Source organism: Pleurodeles waltl, chromosome 11 (assembly GCF_031143425.1).
Source record: "Pleurodeles waltl isolate 20211129_DDA chromosome 11, aPleWal1.hap1.20221129, whole genome shotgun sequence".
Classification (NCBI taxonomy): domain Eukaryota; kingdom Metazoa; phylum Chordata; class Amphibia; order Caudata; family Salamandridae; genus Pleurodeles; species Pleurodeles waltl.
Genome location: NC_090450.1, coordinates 682,541,418 through 682,567,149, shown reverse-complemented (window position 1 = coordinate 682,567,149; position 25,732 = coordinate 682,541,418). Strand labels below are relative to the sequence as shown.

At 45.3% G+C, this 25,732-nt stretch overlaps 1 protein-coding gene across 1 annotated transcript in view; it reads right to left on the bottom strand.

Annotated features, from left to right (window-relative positions):
* The window catches only part of GMCL1 (germ cell-less 1, spermatogenesis associated), a 556,440-nt gene that overhangs the window by 515,976 nt on the left and 14,732 nt on the right, over positions 1 to 25,732 (bottom strand). The window contains exon 2 of the mRNA XM_069214203.1: positions 21,064 to 21,187. Coding sequence (XP_069070304.1) covers positions 21,064 to 21,187 — 124 coding nt within the window. The remainder of the gene's footprint in view (positions 1 to 21,063; positions 21,188 to 25,732) is intronic.

Below are 25,732 nucleotides of genomic sequence, written 5' to 3'. Positions count from 1 at the left end.
CCAACACATACCATATTATTTCCCTATACGCAGATGATGCTCTAATATATTTGCGTAACTATACCTCCTCCCTCGCAGAAGTTATACAAATCCTGGATAACTTCGCTTTATCATCTGGTTTATGTGTTAATTGGGCGAAATCATGTATTTTCCCGCTCACTCGTATACCTACGGAACAGCAATCGGTATTACCACTACATCAACTGACATGGGCATATCAGACTTTTAAATATCTGGGGATTCAGGTTTACCACTCTATGACAGACCTACGCGAGGGCAATCTCGATAGGCTGCTACGCTCAACTCGGGGATCCATGGCATTTTGGAGTTCCCTCCCACTATCACCCATGGGCCGCACGGCCATAGCAAAAATGTTAATATTACCCAGATTTTTATACTATTTTACAGCGCTCCCATTATCCCTGCCACGTTCATTCTTTCATAAACTACACTCTCTGCTGACTGATTTGCTGTGGGGCAGAGACAGACGAAGAGTAGCTCTAGCCATTACACAATATCCACAGGAGGAAGGCGGACTTGGCATGCCGAACTTTGAATTATACTACGCAGCAGCCCAACTCCAATGGGTAGCCACGTGGCTTAGCGACCCACCCACCCCAGAGTGTACAGCGATAATGTCTTGTGTGGCACCACAAACGATACTGTCATCACTTATGTCCAAACCTCCTTACCCATCTAACAGAAATCCCCTAGTAGTAACGGCTAGATACTGCTGGCGGAGATATGTCCAGGGCAAAACCTTAACTCCCCCTTATTCACCTGCAATACCTTTGGCTCAGGTACCAGGTGTCCGAGCTCTTTCCCATCACCATGATATACGGATAACCAAGGCACTGAACATGGGAGACTTGTACTTGAACTCTAAAGCAAGCACTTTCGCAGAGCTCGTGACTGCTGGTATCATGCAACCTGGGGCCTTCTTAACATTTAATGCTATTAACAAACTTCTACAAAACTTTTGGGGGAGCAACCCAAACGAGCCTGATGAATCCCCCCTACTCACCTCATTACTCACTATAGGAAACATTAAGGGCTGCATTACTAAATTATATAAAATACTCCTAACAGATACCTGCACTGCTTTGACCCAAGTTAAGAGCCGCTGGGATGAGGTCCTCCCCACACCAGTTGATCAGAAATCCTGGAAAGCTGCCCTCACCACGATTAAATCTGTATCCCGTAATGTTAGACTAAGATATACTCAATTCAATTATATCCATCAAGCATATCTATCTCCGTCCCGCATCAACAAAATATACCCAAACTCTAAGCCAGAATGCCCTAGATGCGCTACCCCTGCTGCTAATTTCTACCATATGGTTTGGGAATGCCACACAATACATACTGGCTGGTGCCGCATCACCGAGACGGTTGCAGACATAATAGGAAACACGCTTATTCCCACACCAGAATCCTGCTTATTGGGCATACGTCGCCGGGACAAGAATGAAAAACACACTCACAAGTTTATAGATCTTGCGTTTATAATATACAAGCGTTCGATCGCTACACACTGGAAGGCCCCTAACGCCCCCTCCTTCCGCACCTGGCTTTCAGCCTTACACAGCTCCACACTAGCGGAGGCACACACTCTAAGACAGCTGCAACTCAGAGGCCAGATACAGGAGGGAGCCACACAGTGGGATCACTTTGTAATACAAATAGAGGCTAGAGATGATGATTACCCCCCTTGAAACACGCGACACGTACAGAACGACCTACACGTAAACACTTAGCAACCACGATAAGTAATAAATCATATCCGTAGTAGCGTCCCAGCCAGCCTCGCCATATCAACCCGGAAATATATAGTTGGATAACAAGCGCAACTTCATCCAGACACGAATATACAAACTGACAAAAGAGCCCGAAGCCCTGCTACCCCAGCCTTTGCCCCATTGCAAACTATATAGCATGTAAACAAGCACTAACATATTTCACGCCTATACAGTTGAATATTATCGTAATCACTTAGAATACCATTAGATATACTTAAATAAAACCATAGATATGCCTATTGTTATTGTTTTAAAATGTATCAAGTTAAGTTACACGCCAGTACATTAAAAATGTAACCGTACTGTATGTGAATTACAGGTACGTGCAAGGACACATGAAAAGGGAAAAATGTTTATTCTCTTACTAACTCAAGCTATATGTACTGCCGCTCGTGTGTTGTGTTTAATAAACAGATTTAAAAAAAAAAAACAGGTTTCTAAAAGGAACATTTTTACACAAGGTCCATTCAGATTCTCATAAAAATCTTACAAATATTAGTGTCTTAATTTTTCCTCAACATGACTTTATCAGAACAGAGACTGCTTCACGCCATCCACGTGAAGAGGATTCAGAGGTAGTGCCCATGTAAGATTAAAATTAATCAACACAACTATTGTGGAATTACCTCATTGAAGTACACTGCTAGACAGGTACCTGAACCACTTTTTGTATATTAAAAAAATGATAACAGGCTGCATATAGGCAAAGTAGAGTGCTGTCTTTTATGAGAAGAGCAATGTCCCAGTTTCTAACATGTAAGGTGGCAACATGGAGGCCACTTCATAACTTTTGGTTTAAATTAATTTGGTTTAGCTATTAAGATGTTGGTGTGAGGGGAATATATACTAAGGAATCAAGATTAGGAATTAGACCTTAAGCCAGGATTATCTCCTAAAGTTAAAAACTCAATGTCATTGCCTTTGTTTGGTGTTATTAATGCTGAATCATTGTACAGACCGTGATAGAGACTGTTGTAAGTATCACTGATAACTGATATTAGATCAAGGAGTGCCACAGTATTGTTTTAATATTTAACTGATTGACTAGTCCAATCAATGCAGGGGTTTGTGAGGGTGTAATCCCCACTGTAGTGCAACGTTGTAGATTTATGTGTGGAACCAATGTACCTTATAGTACTTATGCGTCATTTCTCTCTTATGAGACACCCTTATCTGGCAACAGTTCATACCCTTGTCATGCATTACTATATTGTTATTAATCACAGACACCAGGTTCTAAAATGAAAGGTGTCAACCTGGAGACCAGTTCATACCCTTGCCATTCATGCATTACTATATTGGTTTTTTTTTTTTTAATCACAGACACCAGACATGACAGATATTTTTCCACTTGAAAAACTAGACTGAAAGCTGATACAGGGGACAGTGATCTTCCTATTGCTCTCTAAAGACTTGAGAGGTTGTGGGGTTGGGGGGGGGAGGGGAGGGGGGGGGAGGTGGACCGGTGGTAAATAGTCCTCAGTCTCTCCTATCTTCTCCTACCCCCTCAGATTTCCGCAAACATGTACTGCCAACACCTCTCCCAGGCATGGGTCAGTGTTGACTAACAGCCAACAGGAGAATGTAGTCACCTCCCAGAAAGCTCATGTCTGCATGGCACAAGCGGTTTGCTCTCAGTTGAGAGTGAAGAGCTAGGGTTTAGTTAGGATGGAGAGGATTGCTGAGTAACTGGGATTTAGATCTGTTTGGAGACGGGAGGATGGTCTGAAGTGTTGGGGTAGATGGAAGGACTACATTAATGTATGATTTTTAAGGTGCAGCTAGGGAGAGGACTGTTGAATGAGGTGGAGGTCAGTGTTGCAAATGCCCCATTACTCCTCTAACCCTGCACAGCTGATTCACAGGATCTGCTCAGCAAGTGTAAGAAACTTGATATGGCACTACTCAAAGCTGCACATGAAAAGCTGTCATTAAAATGTAGTTTTCGAACTAGAGGTTTCAGGTGACATCACTTCATGTCACAAGCAACAGCCCGATGAGCAAAGAAGTCTGGCAATCTTCTCGCCGGCATCCTCTGACATATGACGTCGCTGATTTAGCTGTGCACACGGGTGAAGGCCCAATCGATGCAACTATGGCTAACGTCAAAACGACCTCTTCTAACATACAGGTTAATCAACTTGAATCTGCACACAGGTAATGACCCGATCAGTGCAGCTGCCATCTTCACACATCTCGCTCCTGTGATCCACTTTCCAGAATCCACACTGGACCTCACCCCCTTAAGCTCTCTACTCTTCCTCACAGGGCACACTAGTCTTGGCAAGCACTGGTGCTTCAAGCTCCTGGGGAAAGGGGGTCTTGGATTTCCATGTGTGATGTCCCACCACCCACCTGGGAGACTGCCGGGCCCTAGTCTCCAGTCCAGGTCACAGGCAGAGCTTCTCTTCCTCATGCAACCCGACTGGATGCTTCACAGTTGACAATTTTGGGTGCCTCGAGGCTCCCTTCATAAAGTACCCTTCAAGACACCAAAAGGATTTAGGGTCTGAGACTTAGACATTTGTGCTGGGGGTCTGCTTCCTTTTCAAGTGCCCGCTCCTCTTACTTGCCCTTCCTTTAGAAAGCAGTCTGCCACAGCAGGACCGACTCCAAACCTGACAGCCCCACAACACAGGCCAGGGAAGTGACTAGATGTTCACACCTAGGTGTCAGCCGCAGAGATTTGTTCATCAAAAAATTAACCAGAAGTCCTAGTCCTACTCACAATTCGCTTATCAGCCCCCTCTACCATCTCCTTCCTGAGATGTGCCAGGGACACTTTCCAGCTCTCCCTCATATTCCTCCAGTCAGCACTGGGTCTCCCATAATGAAGCCCAGACTCCTCTTTGTATTGTACCGTTCACCTGCACACATATACCCAGCACATGCATAAAACACATGCGTTGCACAGAGCTACATACTAATTTGTTGGTGGCCAAGGGTGAATTGGGCACACCGCTACGGAGCTTAACATGAGTAAGCCTGTAGGCCTCATTCCATCGACACAGGCAAGAAAGGGCATGTTCACTTCTACTGATCACTACATGGTATGCTGTCACCACCTAACTGTGCTACTCAATAGTTAACTCCTAGCAAAGGCAGTAGCCTTTCACCACTATGAACTCAGCACTTTGGGCCGCACTCCTGGTATAACAAGAACGCAAACTATGAGACAAGCCTATGTCACAGTACAGACGCACAATCTGTTTTTGCCCATGAAAACAAAAATCAAAACCTAGGATCCAGATGCCATTGCAGCTGTGGCACTCAGGGCATCTGTACACATCTGTCACCCTGCAAGGGACTTTTCCGTCCCAACATCATATATAGGAAAGTATAACACAGACCAATGTCCCAGAAGTAGGAGAGCACTGCATGATGAAGGAATGATTACTTGCTTGTACTCCTGATTCTGCATCGTAGTGGTCATTATTGAAGTCCTCAGCATTAGAATAATTCTGCGCTGTTTGCAGAGACCTTGGAACATGTCTTTTTCCACAAATTACTTCTAAAGAGGGAAAAAAACACAACCTCTAAATAACCTATCACGGTTGCATTTTTTCCCCCCAGAGTTTACACTTCAGTACTAAGAATATCACTACGAACCTATCCTGCACCATTTCAATTTGAGACTATTGCTAAAAAGGGGGTTGAATAAGAGTGAAAGGAGTCTGATAGGAATTAAATTAGAAAAGTACAAACAAAGAAAACGTGCCTTTAAGAAGCCTAGATGTTTCCAAACCCAGATTGCACTATACTGGCAGTTGTCTGACAGACCCAGTTCTTTCTGACATATATGTAGAATTGCATGTAGGAACCCAACATTTCTGGTCTTCATCTCTATGTAGCAGGAAGAGTGGTTTAGGACTTCAATGAAGATTATTACAACCCAAAACCAAGACTACAAGTAAATAAGTATCTTTATTGACAGTCATAAACATTAAAACCGAGTTTTAAAACTAGACCCATGCCTTCACCCAATACCAGGAGAATGTGAATGGTTACCTTATACTATTAATGGCACAGACTTATATCAGATAGGAACAGAGAGTATATGTTACGTTACTAATCATCCCTTACTTATTAACGGATTTATACAAACCACCGGAGAGCAAGTAATGTGTACGCGCAATATTACCAGCATTATTGACATAAGCACTCACATCTTGTACCGACCAAGTTCACCATAACCACATTACAGACACAAATGCGTGCGCAGTTAGAGTGGAACATCTCGCTTGTTGTTAAAAGCTACCCAGATAAGAGGCAATCAAGCACTACGCACAAGTTACCTCTGCTAAATTTGATATGGCAGCTAAATACACCAAGGATACAGCCATACTGATGACCATAAACACTAAACAGCTTATGCACACTGCTTCATGCATCCAGCAAATAACTGAGCACCATTGGTATGACATCTTCTTAGGCTGGGCACTAGGAGCTATAAAGACGCTAACTATAGTGTTACAACAGCTAATTTGGTTATTGATTGTTTGTGTTACGCTAATGACTATACTATGTAGACTATATGTATGCACAAAGCAGTTTTCATACTAAAGATGCAAGCGCTTAGAATAACGTTGACCAGTATTAGTAGCAACCTAGCTAGCGGAATGTCAAAGTAAATGATATCTGTTTCAACATGCATCACGCTCATCTAATGGGTGGAGTGTTCAGTATTAGGGAAAGATGCGGAAGACATTGTAACGCGAAGGGTTAATTAGCTTGAGCAGTGTATATGAGTGTAATGCCTGTTGAAACCCCCTCCCAAGCATCGTGGAAAAGTTCATCATATTATTTTCAAGCATGTTTGTGTAGAAGACTCCGTCTCAACCTTGAGAACGAGAGTACAGGGAGAAGATGGAATGAAAACAAAGGCTGGAGAAGGGCAGAGCAGCCAAGTACTGATAACATAGCTAGAAAATCCCAGAATGAGATAGAATCCAAGCTTCGAGTTATTTAAGCACTGAACTGTGGGTGAGGGATTTGGAAGCTCGCAGATGGAATTGTGGAAGCTGCCATCGCCCAGCGCTGCCTCCCTGTTTGCTCGTGGTGCTTGAGGGGGAGAGAGGTCCAAGCAGGCGGTAGAGGGCTCCCCAGCATGTCGTGGATTAAGTTAAGTCTCCACACAGGGATAAAATACCTTTGTTTCTCTGCTCTATTATTATGACTGATTATATATGCCTGCACTGTGTTTATAACCTGAAGTATTCAGCTCGTTTATATTTTGCTTTCTAAACATATTAGTGTGAACTGCTACAATAACTGAAACATGCATTTTGGTGTGCAGTAAATCAAAGCTTATCTGAAGTATTCAGTTCATTTATATTTTACTTCCTGAACATCGTAGTGAGAGCCTGCTGCAGTAATTGAAACATGCATTTTGGTGTGCAGTAAATCAAAGCTTATCTGAAGTATTCAACTCATTTATATTCTGCTTCCTGAATATCGTAGTGCGATGCATTTTAGTATACAGTTAATCAAAACTTATATCTGTCAATGAATTCTTTGTATATATGTATATATATATATATATATATATGCTTTTCATTGCTATTCTTATTCTACTATTGTTAATGTGCTAAATGCCTACATTTTACCTGCAATTCTAGTAAAGCTAAATTGTATTTATAATTGGCGTGTGGTCCTTCATTGAGCGTCCTTATTGACTTATACTGAACAGGTGTCAACCAGACACCTGGATAAGACAGGCGGGCATCTCCACTAGTTGGGATGCCCTGTGGCGCTGTAACAAAGGGGGTGAGCCTTTGAGGCTCACCGCCAGGTGTTACAGTTACAGCAGGGGGAGGTGAGAAGCACCTCCACCCAGTACAGGCTTTGTTCCTGGCCACAGAGTGACAAAGGCACTCTCCCCATGTGGCCAGCAACATGTCTGGTGTGTGGCAGGCTGGCAAAACCAGTCAGCCCACACTGGAAGTCGGGTATGTTTTCAGGGGGCATCTCTAAGATGCCCTCTTGGTGTATTTTTACAATAAAGTGCACACTGGCATCAGTGTGCATTTATTGTGCTGAGAAGTTTGATACCAAACTTCACAGTTTTCAGTGTAGCCATTATGGTGCTGTGGAGTTTGTGTTTGACAGACTCACAGACCATATACCCTTATGGCTACCCTGCACTTACAATGTCTAAAGTTTTGCTTAGACACTGTATGGGCATAGTGCTCATGCACCTATGCCCTCACCCGTGGTATAGTGCAACCTGCCTTAGGGCTGTAAGGCCTGCTAGAGGGGTGACTTACCTATGCCACAGGCAGTGTGAGGTTGGCATGGCACCCTGAGGGGAGTGCCATGTCGACTTAGTCATTTTCTCCACACCAGCACACAAAGCTGGCAAGCAGTGTGCATGTGCTGAGTGAGGGGTCCCCAGGGTGGCATAAGACATGTTGCAGCCCTTAGAGACCTTCCCTGGCATCACGGCCCATGGTACCAGGGGTACCAGTTACAAGGGACTTACCTGGATGCCAGGGTGTGCCAATTGTGGAGACAAAAGGTACAGTTTAGGGAAAGAACACTGGTGCTGGGGCCTGGTTAGCAGGCCTGCGGTGCTCCCGACGGGGCACCGGCGTTCCCCTCCTCCTTATGCGCCTCCAGCCATTCCCAGGCCTCCTCTGGTGTCTGAAAGAACGTACTATGACCCTCCTGAATCACTCTCATCATGGATGGGAATAGGAGTGAGTATTGGATACCCGCATCTCTCATGGCCCTCTTCACCGCCATGTAGGATGCTCACTCAGTCTGCACCTCAGCAGTAAAGTCTGGAAAGAGGGTCACTGATCCATTGTCCACCCTGAAGGGCCCTGCTTCTCTGGCTCGCAGTAACAGGATGTCCTTGTCCCTATAGTACAGCAATTTAGCTACTACAGTCCGTGGGGGTCTTCCAGGTGCAGCCGGTCTCGACGGTACTCGGTGGGCTCTCTCCAAGGCAAAGAATGGGGTGAGCAGACCCGGGGCAACTTCCTGCTTCATCCACCTTTCAAGGAAGGTCACTGCATGCGTCCCTTCAGCTCCCTCTGGCAGCCCAATAATGCGCACATTATTTCTCTGATTTCGGCCTTCAGCCCGACGCTCTAGTCTCTGGACCCGATCTGCTAATTGCGTTATTGTGGCCTGTATCTCTTGGTGCGCTGGGGACAATTCTGTAAGCGTTGTCTCAGCGCTTTGGACCCTGTCCGCCAGTTTCTGGTGGTCTGCTCGCAACAGGCCCAGTTCCACTGATACCTGGCCAATTTCTCTCTGGAGAGTGGTTTTGGACTCCTCTATAACCCCTAAAATCTTGTCCAGAGTTACTTGCACGGAGTGTGGCACTGGTTCGGCCATATCTGAAGTGCTCTGGTCGCCAATGCGGTCTTTCCCCTGCAACCTTCCCTTCTTGCAGTTTTTGGCAGACTTGCAGCCGCAGGCGTCTAGGTACCACCACTGGGGAGCTGCCAGCATTCGTGCACCGATTCTCTCCTCCTTCTTCCCGGAGCAGGTGCAATCTATGGCGGCCCCTCCCCTGGGAATAGTTCACTTCCTACAGCAGACCACTGTTGGTCACCTCTTCCCCCTCTCCGGCTGGCCTCTCAACTCCCGGAGTCCTGTTAAATGCAATCAGCATTTCAATGGGGCCATGCCCCGTCAGCGCACTGCTTCCGCTGTGCAGCAGCCGCGATTCTTTCCAGTTGGGCCCTGTTCTGTTGCCAGGCCCTGCAAAGCGCTCCGTTGGGCTTGCCTAAGTATGCGTCCATGCTGGGCCCAGCCGGGCCATGTGTGCATAGGGTACCTCAGTCCATGCCACTTGCGTTCACCCTCTAGGCGACTTGCTCCGGGGGTGTCTTCTCCCACCTCCCGGCAGGGCCCCTTCCACACCGCCTCCAGTGGCCCCAACGCTCACCTTGGCCCCAATGCGCCCAGCGCTCCACTGCAGGGGGGCGGCGTCCAGCCCTGGGCCGCCTCAGACAGCTGCCGCCGGCTCCCTCCCTCACCTAGGAGTCTCTCTTTCACTCTTCCGGGCAGTCGTCTGCTGCCCTGAGCCGCCACTCCCCCTAAGGTGCTCTCCCCGCCTCTAGCACCTCCTCTGCCTCGGGCTCGTCTCCTAGGAGCCCCTTGCGCCACCCGGCTCCCAATCTGCACCGTGCCACTGCCGCTTGTGGGCTCCGCTCCGCTGCCGTCCCAGCGCCCCGCTCCATGGGCCGACCACAACACCTCGCCAGGCCGCACTCCAATCCGGGCGGGCGACTCCTCAGCGACCCGCCATTCGGAGATTTAGTCGGTTGCTTTCGAGCCTCCGGACTTCTCCTCCATGCCCCGCAGTCACAGCGCCATCACGGGCTCCCTACGGGGTTTGAAAATAAGGATAATTAACAGGCCTTGGCAGAGCGGTGAAATTACGCGTCCGCCATTGCTGCCGATCAGGCCACGCCCCAGCCCTAGTGTCATAATCAAAACAAAAGCATATCATAAATGTGTGCACCAATTTCAAGGTGGCCATTTCCAAATTTAAGTCAACAGAATGTTTTTCAACAGGCCCTAGTGGCAAGTTTGCATCTGGTGGAATGTGTTTTAGTTTTTACAGGAAGATGTATATTCTCCAGTTGGGAACATTGAGAGATAAAAGTCACAATCTACCATCAATTGGATTGTTTCAAAGTAGATGGACTCGCCTTACTAAACCACAGTTAAGGAATAACTGGTTAATCATTCTTATTTGTTTAGAATTGTTTAAATCAACCTTAAGACCCTCTTCTACTGGAAGGAATATTCAGATGGAATTTTGATTCCTGAAGAAAACAGGATGGGTTATTGAGGTTAAAGAATCCAAGAAATCCTGCCGTACCCTCGAAAAAACCTGGCGCAGAGAACGAACCGCAGAAAACATGTCAGCCCTCAAGATCGCCACCCGTGAACACCACCAGCTGATCCGCTCCACCAAAAGGACGTCATTCAAAGAGAGACTAGACAACAACACCCACAACAGCAAAGAACTCTTCAATATCATAAAGAGCTCTCCAACCCCCGGCGCCAGCTCCAAAGTCATCACGCCCTCACAAGAACTCTGCATCTCCCTCGCTACTTTCTTCCATCGAAAGATCGCAGACCTACACGACAGCTTCGGACCCCAGACCCCGCCGCCCACCACTGAACCAACAGCCCCCACCACTACACTCAACGCCTGGACCCCCATCAGCTCTGAAGAGACCAGAATCACCATAAACACCATCCACTCCGGCTCCCCCTCGGACCCGTGCCCCCATCACATCTTCAACAAAGCCGACTCCATCATCGCCCCCTATCCCTGGAGCATCATCAACAGCTCGTTCTCATCTGCCACCTTCCCCGAGAGCTGGAAACACGCGGAAGTCAACGCCCTCCTGAAAAAAACCATGGCTGACCCCAACGACCTGAAGAACTTCCGCCCCATCTCTCTTCTCCCCTTCCCGGCCAAGGTCATTGAGAAGACCGTCAACTAGCAGCTGACCAAGATTCTTGAAGCTAACAACTCGCTCGACCCTTCCCAATCAGGATTTCGAGCCAACCACAGCACGGAAACCGCCCTCATCGCAGTCACCGACGACATCAGAACTCTGATGGACAACGGAGAAACAACCGCCCTCATCCTCCTGGACCTCTCGGCTGCCTTCGACACCGTGTGCCATCGCACCCTAATAACCCGCCTCCGCTCCACTGGAATCCTAGGACAGGCCCTTGAATGGATCATCTCGTTCCTATCGGACAGAACCCAAAGAGTCTACCTCCCGCCCTTCCGCTCAGAACCCACCGAGATCATCTGCGGCGTACCCCAAGGTTCATCGCTCAGCCCAACCCTCTTCAATATCTACATGAGCACCCTCGCCGACATCGCTCGCAAACACAACATCAACATCATCTCCTACGCCGACGACACCCAGCTGATACTCTCCCTCACCAAAGACCCAACCACCGCCAAAATCAACCTACATGAAGGAATGAAAGACGTTGCGGAATGGATGACGCTCAGCCGGCTGAAGCTGAACTCAAACAAGACGGAAGTCCTCATCCTCGGACAATCCCTGTCCGCCTGGGACGACTCCTGGTGGCCCACCGCTCTGGGCACTGCACCAACCCCCTCAGACCACGCATGCAACCTCGGATTCATCCTGGACCCCCTCCTCACTATGACCAAGCAAGTGAACGCCGTCTCGTCATCATGGTTCCACACCCTTAGCATGCTCCAAAAGATCTTCAGATGGATCCCCGCCGAAACCAGAAAGACAGTTACTCATGCCCTCGTCACAAGCCGTCTGGACTACGGAAACACCCTATACGCAGGGACCACCGCAAAGCTACAGAAACGTCTTCAGCGCACACAGAACTCCTCCGCACGCCTCATCCTCGACATACCGCGCCACAGCCACATATCCGCCCACCTGAAACACCTGCACTGGCTCCCCGTCAACAAGAGGATCACCTTAAGGCTCCTCACCCACGCACACAAAGCTCTCCACAACATGGGCCCGAATACCTCAACAGCCGCCTCTCGTTCTACACGCCCACCTGTCAGCTTCGCTCAGCCAGCCTCGCCCTCGCCACCGTCCCACGTATCCGCAGAACCACCGCAGGAGGTAAATCCTCCACCTACCTGGCAGCCAAAGCATGGAACTCCCTCCCCACACACCTAAGAACTACCAAGGACCATCTCGCCTTCAGGAAGCGCCTCAAGACATGGCTTTTTGAGCAGCAGTAACCCCCCCCCCCCCCACCCACTCCCCAGCGCCTTGAGACCCTCTCGGGTGAGTAGCGTGCTCTATAAATGCATTGATTGATTGATTGATTGAGGTACAAGAAATTCTGAGACTATGAAAGAAACTAAGGGTGCATTGTCATCAATAACATGTTGGAATGGAACACTGTACAGGGCTTGATAGCCAATAGAGCCTGTAATTTATGGACCCTAGAGCCAGATGTAATTGTAACTAGAAAGCTACATTCCAAGATAGATGCTGCACTGAAGCCCTGTGAATGGTTAAAACCATTAATTTAGAAAGTACTAAATGTAACTCCTACTGAGAAGGAGGTGCTTTACGGAAGGATAAACTTTAAGTGCTGAAGAAAGACTTTTACCACAGTAAGGGCCAGATGTACCAAATGATTTTACCCATTCTGTGACTTTGGGAAAAAGCTTTCGTACATATGGCCCTAAGTTTCCAAAAGAAGACCTGAGTTGGACGTTTCCGGTATGCTGTTACTGCTGCAAGATGGACTTTAAAGGCAAACTGCAATTTAGTTTTAGCCAGATATGTCAAAATCGCTTCTGCCTCAGAAACAACAGGTTCAGCACCTTGCCACTGGCACCATATTCTAACTCTTTTCCACATATGAAAGTAAGGCTTTCTTGAGCACCATCTATTCCATCACTAACCATACCCATGCAATCTTGTGGTGAATGTGACAGCACAGCTCCTGAGCACAGACAATAGTGGGTGTCCCATTCAACATCAGATTTCATTGGCATAGCTGGCTTTGTTGCCTAGTCTCCAGGTTTGGTTTCACAGCAGATACTTGTGTGGAGCCAGAGACATTTGTAGAGGGTTGTGAACCACCATGCCTGTGGCATTCTGGGCCTATCAACATCATTGTGTAGGTCAGAGAGCCTAAGAAAATGTAGTTACAATAGTCAAGCCAACTGAATATAGTGGTCTGAATCACAAACGTCCTAGATAGAAAAGGCAGATAAGAACAAATTTTACACGACACATTGAGAAAGAGAAAGCATGTGAAGCCAGTTTGTTAACCTGGTAAATAAGGGATAGCTTCTCATCAGACATCAACCCAAGGTTCTGTGCAAAGGACACTGGAGTGGGAGGATGTCCTGTGAAGGTCAGGGATAATTCAGCACAGTACGAGGAGAATTTAGATGAGAGAAATGTAGGATATCCATTTCATTTGTACTGATCTTTAAGGAGTTGCTGCACAGTCACTCCACCATTTGGTTTATGAAGTCATGAAAGTCTGACTACGTTTACTGGGACAACAGAAAAGAAGTTCAGAGTTGTCAGCATAGCACATACACCTAAGTCCAAATGATCGAATAAGAGCAGTCAAGTAGCATACATAAAGACTGAACAAGGTAGGGCTGGGGGATGACTTATTTGGAGCTCCATAATTTGTGGATTTGGGGCTGTAGCGATTTATGGTCATGTATATTGTTTGAACCTCATCAATCATTGTTACGCCAGGACTTGATTCAATGAAAAAAACTGTCTTGAAACCTTAGTTTTAAGGGGATTGTGAGTAGCAGCATGTGTGACACTGTGTCAAAAGTAACAATTTGTTATCAAAGCCAAAACTGCCAGGACAAAGAACCAGAGTATAGCGCTTCAAATGGATATGTAGATACAGAGATGTTTATTAGCAATGAATTATTTCACCAAATATATAGAGGCAGAATATGTCCTCACATGGAACAGACATAAGGTAGTTGTAAAAACCTGTGAGTAAAGTAGATAGTAGTACAGGATTGTCACTGTCTGTGTAGACACTGGAAACTATTGGAGGACTGAGTCAGCACACCAATGCTTCCCCCCCAGCGTCGCCCACAGTAACATTACACTGCTGTACGTTTACGGCAATTCCATAATAGGATCTCTCGCTTGTGCTTCACTGAACTTTTTCTTTTGATTCATAATTCCATCTAATTCTTTTATGTTTAATATATAAGTTGTGGGTTTCCATCTCCATAGTTTCTGTTTTAGTATGTTTAACTTTTACAATTAATGTAATAGGCAGTTTAATTACCTGTAATTTTGTTCCAAAATTGTCTTGATTTCTGTTAATTATTCTGCATGCTTAAGTAATCGACTGATAGTCCTATCTGAAGGAACACATTTACCTTTTTTGTAATTTGATTCACAGGTTCCCAAGGTTATTGAGAAAGCTCCTTCTTCTTGGGGCGGCTTCTCTTGATTGTTAAGATTCACAGGTCATCATAACAACATTGCCCGGAAACCATGGGTCCCATTTTCTAGAGGCTAAGCTTCAGCATTTCCCTTCAGAGTTGTGGAACTAGATACATCTCTGGAAAACCAGAGCCAGGAAGATGCCCTGCAATACCTCCTTGTCTATGACCCATACATGATTTTCATTAAAACTTATGCTGAGAAATTCCACCCCTTTTTTTTCCTGCTCTGAAAGATGTTCTGCCTTTATCTAAAGGGGTTCCTGGCTAGCAATGGCCGTGGTGAATGCAGTCAGTGGCTGAGGTGGCTTCTCAGAAACACACCTTTTTCTGGCTGAAGACAACCAGATTTTCTGAGCATCTAATGACCGGGGTCTCAATCTGATGCAACCTTGTTTAAGAAGTGCATCATGATGGTACTGTCCATTTGTTTAGAAAATTAACCCACTGCCGGAGATGGCCAGGGTGGTTTGAAAACTAGGTGGACTGCTCCCGCCTCCAAAAGTTGATGTGGCATAAACTTTATTTTTGGAGTTCCTGAACAGACAAATGCCCTAAGTGAGCACATCATCCCCACTAATGAGACATCCGTTCCAATTACCTGGGTAGGAATTATATGCTGAAATGGAACAGGCTGCATAGTCAGGTCACCATGCACCAACAGGCTAAAGACCGGCTTGCTGTTTCAAACAAATTCAGGTTCTTGTCCCAGATATTTTCCATGGGGATCTCTTGAGAAGTTTACACGTTTCCTACATGGATGACAGTCTGTCCTCCAAAGGAAACGCTCTTCTTTGTTGTGTTTTAAATGTCGTTCATAAGTAAGTCAGTGTCTGAACCAGAGTTACAGTTGATTTTGTCTAATGATTTGGAGGGCTTAATCGATAAACAAGAAACTGGGGTCTGGAGATCTTGTTAAATTGGAAGTTTTACTGGCTTTGAGAAGCCATTTGTCAAAGTATGAGTTGATATAAATGTTCTGCCAGCATAAGTGGGACGCAACCACAGTCATGCATTTGGAGAAGGTCAGAGGCCAAGACCTCAGACCAAATGGAAGGACAGCATATTGGAACAGTGTCTTCTCCACCAGAAAACTATGGAACTTTCTGTTCTTCTCTATGAATGGCATATCAAAATATGCATCCTGAGGTTCAATCAAACACCTGACTCATGTCCCAAAGCATTTAGAATTTCTCAGACTGGCTCCATCTGTTTACTAGACACAGGTCTAGGATGGGTAGGAAAGCCTTCTTAGGACTGCCATTTTTGATGAAGAGATACCGTGGATCAAAGTCTTTCTCCCTTGAAAGATGGGACAGATTCTTTTGCTGTCTTCTTCAGCAATACAGAGGTTTGCTTGTGCAGGTCGGGTAGATGGTGTGATGGTGTAGACCCAGGGGGGAAGATAGTGATGGATTGAATTAGTATCCATCCTGTACAAATCATAGCACCTACGAGTCACTAGTTATGCTTTGCCACTCTTTTAGGTGTTAAGAGATTTAACTCCCACTTCTCCCAACGGACTGGAGTACAGTTGGTTAGGACAGACAAGCTCATTGTCTGGTGTTGGATGAAGGCCATCCAGAAGTGTTTGAAGACTGCTGCTGATGATGATTGGAAGAATTTGACTTGACACTTACTTTATGTCTGCAAGACCCCCTCTGATGTGTTAGGTGTTGCTGATGGGACAGATTCACAACCAAAGGGAATTAACTGTCTGCGGCTGATAGGAACTATGGTCTTTGTGGTAATAACAAGACATTAAACGTATTTCTCTCTTCAAGTCTGACTGCTTTAAAGTCTCTGCATCATTTTTCATGTGGACCATTACCCACTCTAAAAGTGAAGGTCTTAAATTGAGCTTCTGGTTTCAACAATGGCAGCTGCAACCAAGATGATCCCACAGCAGTATTGCCAATTCAGCAGAGCCTACTGCTGTACTTATGAGTTGAAATTAGAAGCCGATTCTATAAAATTTTGCTGAAATTCTACCACCTTTCTCTAGGCTTCTCCTCCATGACGTTCTGTAAGGTTTACCACAGCAGCTGATCATGCCTCCCAAGGAGGGCAGTAGTGGTGGCAACCTTAAAGGCAATGGAAACAGTACCACAATCTATTTTCCTATGCATTCTATTCTTTTGCTTTGTCTGTCAGAAGGTGAAAATGTTTCAGGAGCAGTGGTGTGGTGACTGCTGATGCGGTTACTGAGTTTGGCTTACGGACAGGGCATAAGAAGCCAGGTCTTATTCTGGAGACTTCCATTTTTTTTTTTTTTTTTTTTTTTTTTTTTTTAAAAGGCACAGAGTTGCCACTTTAGTCTTGCCAGATTTTAAAATTCCTTTGCAACTAGCTCCAATTGATCAGGGACTAGACAAAGAAATGTCTAGACATTAAGCAGGGTCACAGGTTCTCCATAATTACAAAGATGGCTGTGTGAACAGCTTCAAAACAAATGTTTAGCTTTCTGGGCTTCAGGTTAGGACATCTTTAAACGTGGTGATGTTGTCCATGAAAAACACAAACTAGCGATCCAGTGAAAGATGTTGGGACATTGGTGAATGAGGAGTTTGCATCTCATCTAGTTGACCTTGAATGGGGACCGCAAAGGTGATATTCTCAGTTCCATGTTTCCACGGAGGATGGCAATGCTGTGACAGAGTATTTTGCAGCGGCATTGGCGAATGCAGTGCCCGAGGCAGCTTTTCAAAAGCACGCCTCTTTCTGACTAGAGACACTGAGGTTGGTTTTGAGACCATCACCTTCAAACTCACAGGGAGAGGCACAGTTAATGATCTCAAAGGTGTGTGTACTGGATAATCTACTGGAATCTTGAATGATAATGGCCTAAGAGGGTTAGAGGATAACTGGACTGTTTCTTGGCGATGGCACAGTATCAGCTTAAATGATCCAGTATTCTTCTCAGACATCTACTGACTTGACAAAGTGATAAGGCAATGTCAGATGAGGTTGGAGCATTTCAACATAAACGATCTTCCACAAGCCAAAGGTTAGCGGACATTGACAAAGATCCACCTCCTTACAGCAAACATGTTGGCACCATTCGGGTAGCTTCTCTCTCTGACAGTAAGTGGAATACACCACAACAGGAGTGGTAGGAAGTTCCTTTTTGGAACTTTTCTCTTTGGATCTCCTCTTCAAGATTCTTTTGGGAAAGAGCGCTTTGTCAAAGTAGAGGTAGAATTCTCGTCGGAGGCACACTACACACATATGATGGGGATCTGAAGCTACCTTTTTGATACAATCAGAGAGGCATTTTACAAACAGTTAAGGCACTGAGACTGGATACTTTCACTGGAAATATCAAAGAAAGCTTGAAATGGTCTTCCAATTATGAAACAACAGAAGAAATTAAGTAAATATTAAAATTCTGAAGTTACAACGTCAGAGTGTTCCTAACCCCACTCTCAAAAGCTAGAAAACAGAACTGGCCCCAAGAGGAAACTGCCTCTGCAGGGATTTTTGGGATTGGAAACATGTAAGCTTCTTAAAAGGCACCTGAGGCCTTTGTTCGTACTTTACTAATATAATAATCATAAGACATCTTTTTACCCTTATTCAAAACATCTTCTCACAGCAGTCTAGGAACAAGAAGCAGCACTGTAGTTTTGCAACGGCGTTCTTAATAGAAGAGTGAAAATGTTGGAGAAAATTGGCTTAAATAGGCTATATAGGTGGTGTTTTTTTTTTTTTTTTTTTTTTAACTGCACAGGTTAAATAAGTACACACTATTTGGAAGTAAATGTGTTCTGTGGCATAGCACATAGCAAGGAAATAACGCTACTCTTTACAGCTATCAACGAGAGAACCAAACAGTGGTGCAGTACATACTGCATCACGGTGTGGGTATCCGAACAGGCCAATCACACTCAGACAGGAAGAGATGAAAAGGAACAAACAATTGCGACCATACTAAGTGGCGCTCAGTACAGTATTTGGAATGTTCTATTCGTGGCAAAGGGATGCATACTGAGAACAACAAAACATGATTGATTGACTACTTGAATTAATCTCGGTCAATGATAACTACTCTGGGACACATGCCTGTCAGTCTTTTCTTTTTTGCTTAGTGACAGACAGGAGTCAGTCATAGGGATATTATTCCTAGTTCTACCCCCAAAGACGACATTTCAGGTCAAACTGCTTATCCAGGTCTTTTCTGTAAAGAAATACAAGCAACAGCAGACATGTTTTAGGCTTTATTACATTATTAGTGCTACACATCTTAAATTCTCTCTATCGTGTGGAACGGTACCCACGCCAGGACACCACTTTGCCAATTAGGACAACACATTGAGAAAAAAAAACAAGTTGTGGATGGAACACCTGAATGACTTTCAGTCACTGCCAATTACTCAGGAATAAGTATTAAGCAGCATCACATTTACTTCTGACCAACATCAATGTTTGACAGGACCCAAAACATAAAGGGCAGCATCTTAGCCACTATTCATTATTGAGAGCCATGTCCCATTCTGTGCTTACGCCAAGATGGGGAAGGCAACCATTGTTTTAGCAGCTGAAAGGGAGATATTTGTATGGGATTGGGTCTGCAGCAGAAACAGCATATTTTACCGTTTGTTTGGCTGAGCACAATGCTGCAAATTTCTAAAAACACAGTTTGCACCAGTGGTGTGGTGTAATTTCCACTGATTACAGTAAATCAAGCACTAACCCTCCCCTCCTATCCTAAATGAATGATTAGTGATACTGGATTGTGCTATATTACACAACTGTGGAAGGAGAGAAAGAGGTAAAATTACCTGATTTCACCTTATGTCGAGCATTGGGAAAGTAGCACAACATCACAACCTAGAATAGACCTTACTCCAAAATGATACATGAAAGACGACGTGATACGTTCTTCTGGATATGATTTTTCACTGTGAAAATCAACAGACCACAGTATTCACTTCAATTAACCTCCATGTCCAAACTGGGAGACAAGAATAAATCACTTCATCTTCCGCAGTCTTAAGCTCACATATATTCCTAAATTCAGTGACCTCAGGAAGATGCTGAAACACAGAACTAGAGGTTACACAAAGACCTGGACATTTACTTGGATAGTAGGCCTTTGTAAATCCTTATCTGCTTTAATAACATGCTACAAACAACTAGTAAATGAAACTACTTGAATCATTAGTGCATTCTCCCAAGAAGGTACTTTAAGCTGTACTTTACCTATGTAAGGTTTGGCCCATTTTTATTATATTCATTTTTGGTTTATTAAATATGTTAAATATAACACTGCTGCTGCAGAAAAATAATACAGTATCTCCCATATAATTTTACATCCATCTCAGGTCAAATTTCCCATATACATTAAATACAAAACAATAATCGGATCACAATTCACTCCCTCTTTGTCTTCCACTGTAAAAAATTTCTTCAGAATAAAGAAGACAGATGTTTTTTGTTTATCCAAGCCCCAAATATCCATGGTGGGCATTTCTCTGGTGGATAGAGGTAAAGGCTTGCAAATGAATCAGTGCTGATTTGGAAAGTCGAAATTCCGACCTCCCAGTGGGGATCATCAAGCAAACACCCTCAGCAGTCCGCCAACTCCCCACTAATCCTTTGCACCACAAATTTCAGCAGGAAGTCCCTGTGGTATTCAGGCAGATTCAGTCTTTCATCTACATTCTTTAAGAATCCTACAAGCCCCCTCTAACATCAGACAAGATGCCTTAACTCAAGCCTGCTGCCACCAAGCACTACCCTTTGTGGGTGCCCGCTGACCATACATTTGCCCTCACCAGACACCAACCAAGAGAGACTATCTTACTCCTGCTAAACACATGTAATAAGCTATACCAGCTGTTCAATCGGACATGAAGATTTCTGCACAAAAACTATGCTGCTTAGGATTCAGTTTGAGGAACCAGGAAGAAGAAGATGCAGATTGTCTGCTTTGGGAAGATTTAGTAGTCCTTTTATCACAGACAGTGGTGAATTAGAGTATGCAAGTCATTTACAGCTTAAGTTTGTCAGAAGACAGGTTTGTGGAGATGAGTCAGATTGAGTTATATCCTAGTCTTATCTGTGGGTAGTAATCACAAGGCCAACTGTTTTAGTGCTAAAATACTAGCCTTTCAAAGACAACAGCAAGTCAAGAAAATCTCCATAATTCCGTAAAAGACAGTCTGTGGCTATTCTTTTATTATCTCTGCCCAAAGTTCAACACATGCAGTCGTGTTCAAGAAAAGCTATGTTAAGCCACATTTGCACAACACAAAATTTTTCCTCCACTTGAAGGTTGGGGAAAACTAAATTCGGGAAGCACAAACTAGGTTTGAGGCTCACCTGGCATAGGTAGATCTTGTGCAGACTCCACTCCTGTCCCAGAGCATGGATCTTGATATCGCTATTCTCTCCATTCAAAAAGAGAGTCTGGTAAATGTATTTGGAAGTGCTTTTCAATTTTTTCCTAAAAAAATAGAAAAGATGTACAACTTAATTAGCCAACATTCTGCCTAATGAAAACATCAGATTAAGCTTCTAACTAGCACTTCAGTCCCAAAGTTGATCAACTGTAGCCATGTAATACCATTTCCACAATTCTATTAACTTTTCACATTTACACAGGTGAATGCAAAGGTGCGATCACTGTATATGGTCTTATTAATGGCCACTCTCGCCACAAGAATATTGAGGAATATATATTTAACGTCAGTATCGGATGTCATCTATGTTGCCTTTTTCTTTAGTGGGAACTCTTGCTTCAGTAAGATACCCTGTGCAACGGCTATTTGAGCACCAGTCATAAAAGCTTTCTTCATACACATTAAAGGTACAGCACAGGCAGCAGCAGTGTCTCCACACATAGAACAGTTAACGAGCAGACAGGTCTAGAGCAGGCTTCACTACCGGTATATGGCAGGTAACTGCATTACATGCTTCTTTCACTCAATGAACTGTCCAAAACAACAGTGGATGTCCCTGTGGCGGGGCGTGTGGGTGATACGGAGGACTCCGAGACTCGTGTAAGTGGGAGCATTTATTTTATTAAAGAGGTTTAAACAAAATGAGGAGGAAATAAAACAAATAATGAGATTTGGTAGGTTCACTCTACCGGACTTCTCTCTTTAATGGCGTTTTTCTCCTTGTCTTTTATAGGTTCTTCCTTGTTTGGCGCAGTATCATGCGGACTCCCAGGTATACCGGAAAACAAAGAAACAGGAATGAAAAAAAAAAAAGGTAGGTTGGGTGAATGGATGTGTCTGATACACAAAATAAAACAAAGCAGGGAAGAGAGAACCAGAGAGAGAACCAGAGAGAGAACCAGAGAGAGAACCAGAGAGAGAGAACGAGAGAGAGAGAGACCTCTGTGTATGAGTGGAATAGTAGGAACACGTGTGGTTGCCCAAACACTCCTAGTGATTCCCCATAGGTCCTGTGGGTTTTTAGGATGGTCTCCCCGATGGTTCTTTTCAAACCCCCTCCTCAGACCCTCCCTCTCCTGTCCCACTCCCCTCCTCCCTATACCCTAGTAGTTGTAGTGAGTTACGGCGTCCTTGAAACAAGGACCGTACCTTGTTAAGCCACGTCCCTCCAGGGGCGTGGTGGAAAGTGCTCTTCTCTCGGGATTCGGGCAACACTGCAGGCTCTCTGCGGGTCCCGGTAATCTCTGTGCCCACGGCCGCGTCTTCTTCTGGGGCTCTCCGTGTCTCGCTCTCCCGTTTGTGGTCGTCTTCTCTCGCCGAGGATGCCGAGGGAAACTCCTCTCCCTCCGCTCGGAGTCCGTCATCAATTTCAATGCCCGGGACCCCGAAATCCGAGTCCCAGGCGTCTGTAGGCGTTCCCACGTTGCCGTGGGAATGAGAGACTCCTCCGACCGGGGCGCAGGGAAGGCGCCAGTCGGAGGAGCTGACAGGTGAGGTGGAAGACACCCGCCTACACTCCCCATCCCATGATCGGGACTGGTAGAGGACCGAAGAATCGGGAAACCGTGAGAGGAAGTCAGCAGGACCCTGCTGAGCACCGGGAATATGGCGGACCTGGAAGGTAAAAGGTTGAAGTTCCAGAAACCAACGTAGTACCCTAGCATTCGAGTCCTTATGGGAGGAAACCAGGTCAAAGTTGCATGGTCCGTAAACAGTATGAATGGTCTGCCCAACAGGTAATACTGCAAATTCTCAACAGCCCACTTGATAGCCAGGCACTCTTTCTCAATAGCCGGATAGTTGCATTCCCGGGGAAGTAGCTTCCTACTAATATATACTATGGGGTGTTCCAGACCCCCACCATCGGGTTGAGTAAGGACAGCTCCTAAACCCACATTGGAAGCGTCGGTATATAAGTGAAAGGCCTTAAAAAAATCGGGACATCTAAGAGCGGGCTTGGTCGTGAGAGACCTTTTCAGGCGGTTGAAGCTAGCTAATTGGGAGTCAGAAAACATGGGCAATTTCGAAGGATAGTGTTTTTTTAGCAAGTCAGTCAAAGGAGAGGCTATAGTGGAGTACTGGGGAATAAATCTGCGATAGTATCCCACCAAACCCAAAAAGGAGCGGAGTTCTTTCTTGGTTTTAGGCACGGGCACCTGCAATATAGCTTCAATCTTGCTTTTTTGGGGTTGTAGAAACCCATTACCTATAAAGTAGCCGAGATATGCGATGTGCGTGTTTCCCAATACACATTTTTTTGGGTTGGCCGTGAGGCCGGCCTCATATAATGTGCAGAATATCTTATGGACATGTTGTAAATGGTCTACCCAGGTGTCACTGAAGATTATTATGTCGTCTAAGTACGCCGCGGCAAACGCTTGGAATGGTTTTAAAAGATGATCCATCAAGCGTTGAAATGTGGCTGGAGACTCATGAAGGCCAAAGGGGAGAACAGTAAACTGATAAAGGCCTGACTGTGTAGAAAAGGCAGTTTTCTCTTTGTCAGAAGGGGCGAGTGGAATCTGCCAGTAGCCTTTCGTTAGGTCCAGGGTGGACATATATCGGGCATTTCCCAATCCCTCCAGTAAATCATCTACCCGTGGAATAGGGTATGTGTCGAAGAGAGAGATGTCGTTTAGTTTACGAAAGTCGATGCAGAACCGGACAGACCCGTCTGGTTTAGGGACCAGAACCACCGGAGAGCACCAGGGGCTTGTGGATGGTTCAATAACTTCTAGGGCTAGCATTTTCTTTACCTCATCTTCAATAAGATGTTTCCTTGCCTCAGGAATTCGATAGGGTCGTGAGCGAATGGTTTGTCCCTCTGGTGTTCTAATGTGGTGTTGAATTAGTGTAGTTCTACCCGGTATACCGGAAAAAAAACGTGAATGGTTTTTTAAAAGGGCGGTGAGTTGGGTTTTCTCGGTCTCTATCAGAGAGTTGTTTATACGTGGACCTTCCCCCTTGTTCTTCTCCAATTGTTGGGTATAGGTCCATCCCTAAAGGAGTGGTTGGGGTTACTAGAAACCCGGTAGCGGTATGAGAGGTATTCTCTTCTGGTTCCTCCCACTTTTTAAGTAAGTTAACATGATATATTTGAGTCTTTTTTGGGTGTTGAGTCATTTCGATTAGATATGTGACTGGGGAGACTGCTTTTATGACCCTATAGGGTCCTTGCCATCTGGCCAAGAGCATGTTTTCGGAGGAGGGTTGCATTATTAGAACTTGGTCATTAGGCTGGAAGGACCGTAGCTTGGTCCTTTGATCATAATAAGCCTTTTGATTCCCCTGAGCCTTCTCTAGATGTTTCCGGACATCCTCCCACACAACTTGTAGTTGTGTTTTTAACTTATTGACGTATTCTAACAGGGGTTTTTCTTCTTCCCCTTCCTCTTCCCACAGTTCTGCGGCCATGTCGAGTAAATTACGGGGCTGTCTTCCAAATACCAATTCGAAAGGATTATGTCCCGTGGATGCTTGTTCATGGGTTCGAATGGCATATAAAACTAATGGTAGTTTCTGGTCCCAGTCCCTCCCTGAATCCTCAACTGTTTTCTTTAGTAGGGTTTTTATGGTGCGGTTATAGCGTTCGACTAGACCGTCAGTTTGGGGGTGATATACTGAGGCTTTCAACTGTTTGATTCCTAGGATTTTACAGATCTGTTTCATAAGGGCCGACATAAAAGGCGTACCTTGGTCTGTTAGTATCTCCTGTGGGAACCCTACTCTAGAGAAGAAGGTTATCATGGCTTGGGCGACTGCCTTCGTGGTCATGCTAGGCAAGGGAATTGCTTCCGGGTACCTAGTAGCGTAGTCTACCAAAACTAATATATAAGTGTGTCCCTTTGTGGAAGGTAAGAGGGGTCCGACCAGATCCATACCAACCCGACAAAATGGAATATCAATGATGGGTAGTGGCTGTAAGGGGGCTTTTCTCAGAGCTCCTGGGTCTATCAACTGACAACGGGGACACTGTGCGCAGTATTTCCTAATTTGAGCATAGACCCCCGGCCAATAGAATCGCCTTAATAGATATTCCTCTGTCTTTTCCCGACCATAATGTCCTCCCCCCAGTTGGTTATGGACCAGGAACGGGACTTGACTACGGTAGGGTTCGGGTACCACCAGTTGTTTCTTCTCCCCCTTTGTGGACGTGGTGATCTTATAGAGTAGGTTTCTATGTATTAAAAAATAAGGACCCACCTCATTCGTAGACTCGGTTTTGGCATTGCTCCATGCGTGACACAAAGTGGGATCCTCTCGCTGACTAGCCCGAAAGGAGACAGTGGGATCGACTGTACTGGCTACCAATTTTTCAGGGTTCTGTCCAGAACTTGAGGTTTGGTACTTTTGTTTTTCTCGTCTTTTCTCCCTTCTAGACAATTTTACACAAGCTGGGGACTCCTCAATATGGCTATTAGAAAAAGGTGCTTCAGACCACCAATCCGGGGACGGTACGGGGAATCTTGCTTTCTCTAATAGATCGGAGAACCTTACATAATCCGTACCTATGACACAGTCTTCTACCAGACGATCCATAATTCCTACGGAAAGAAAGTCCTTATGGTCCTCCCACTCTACTCTTATCT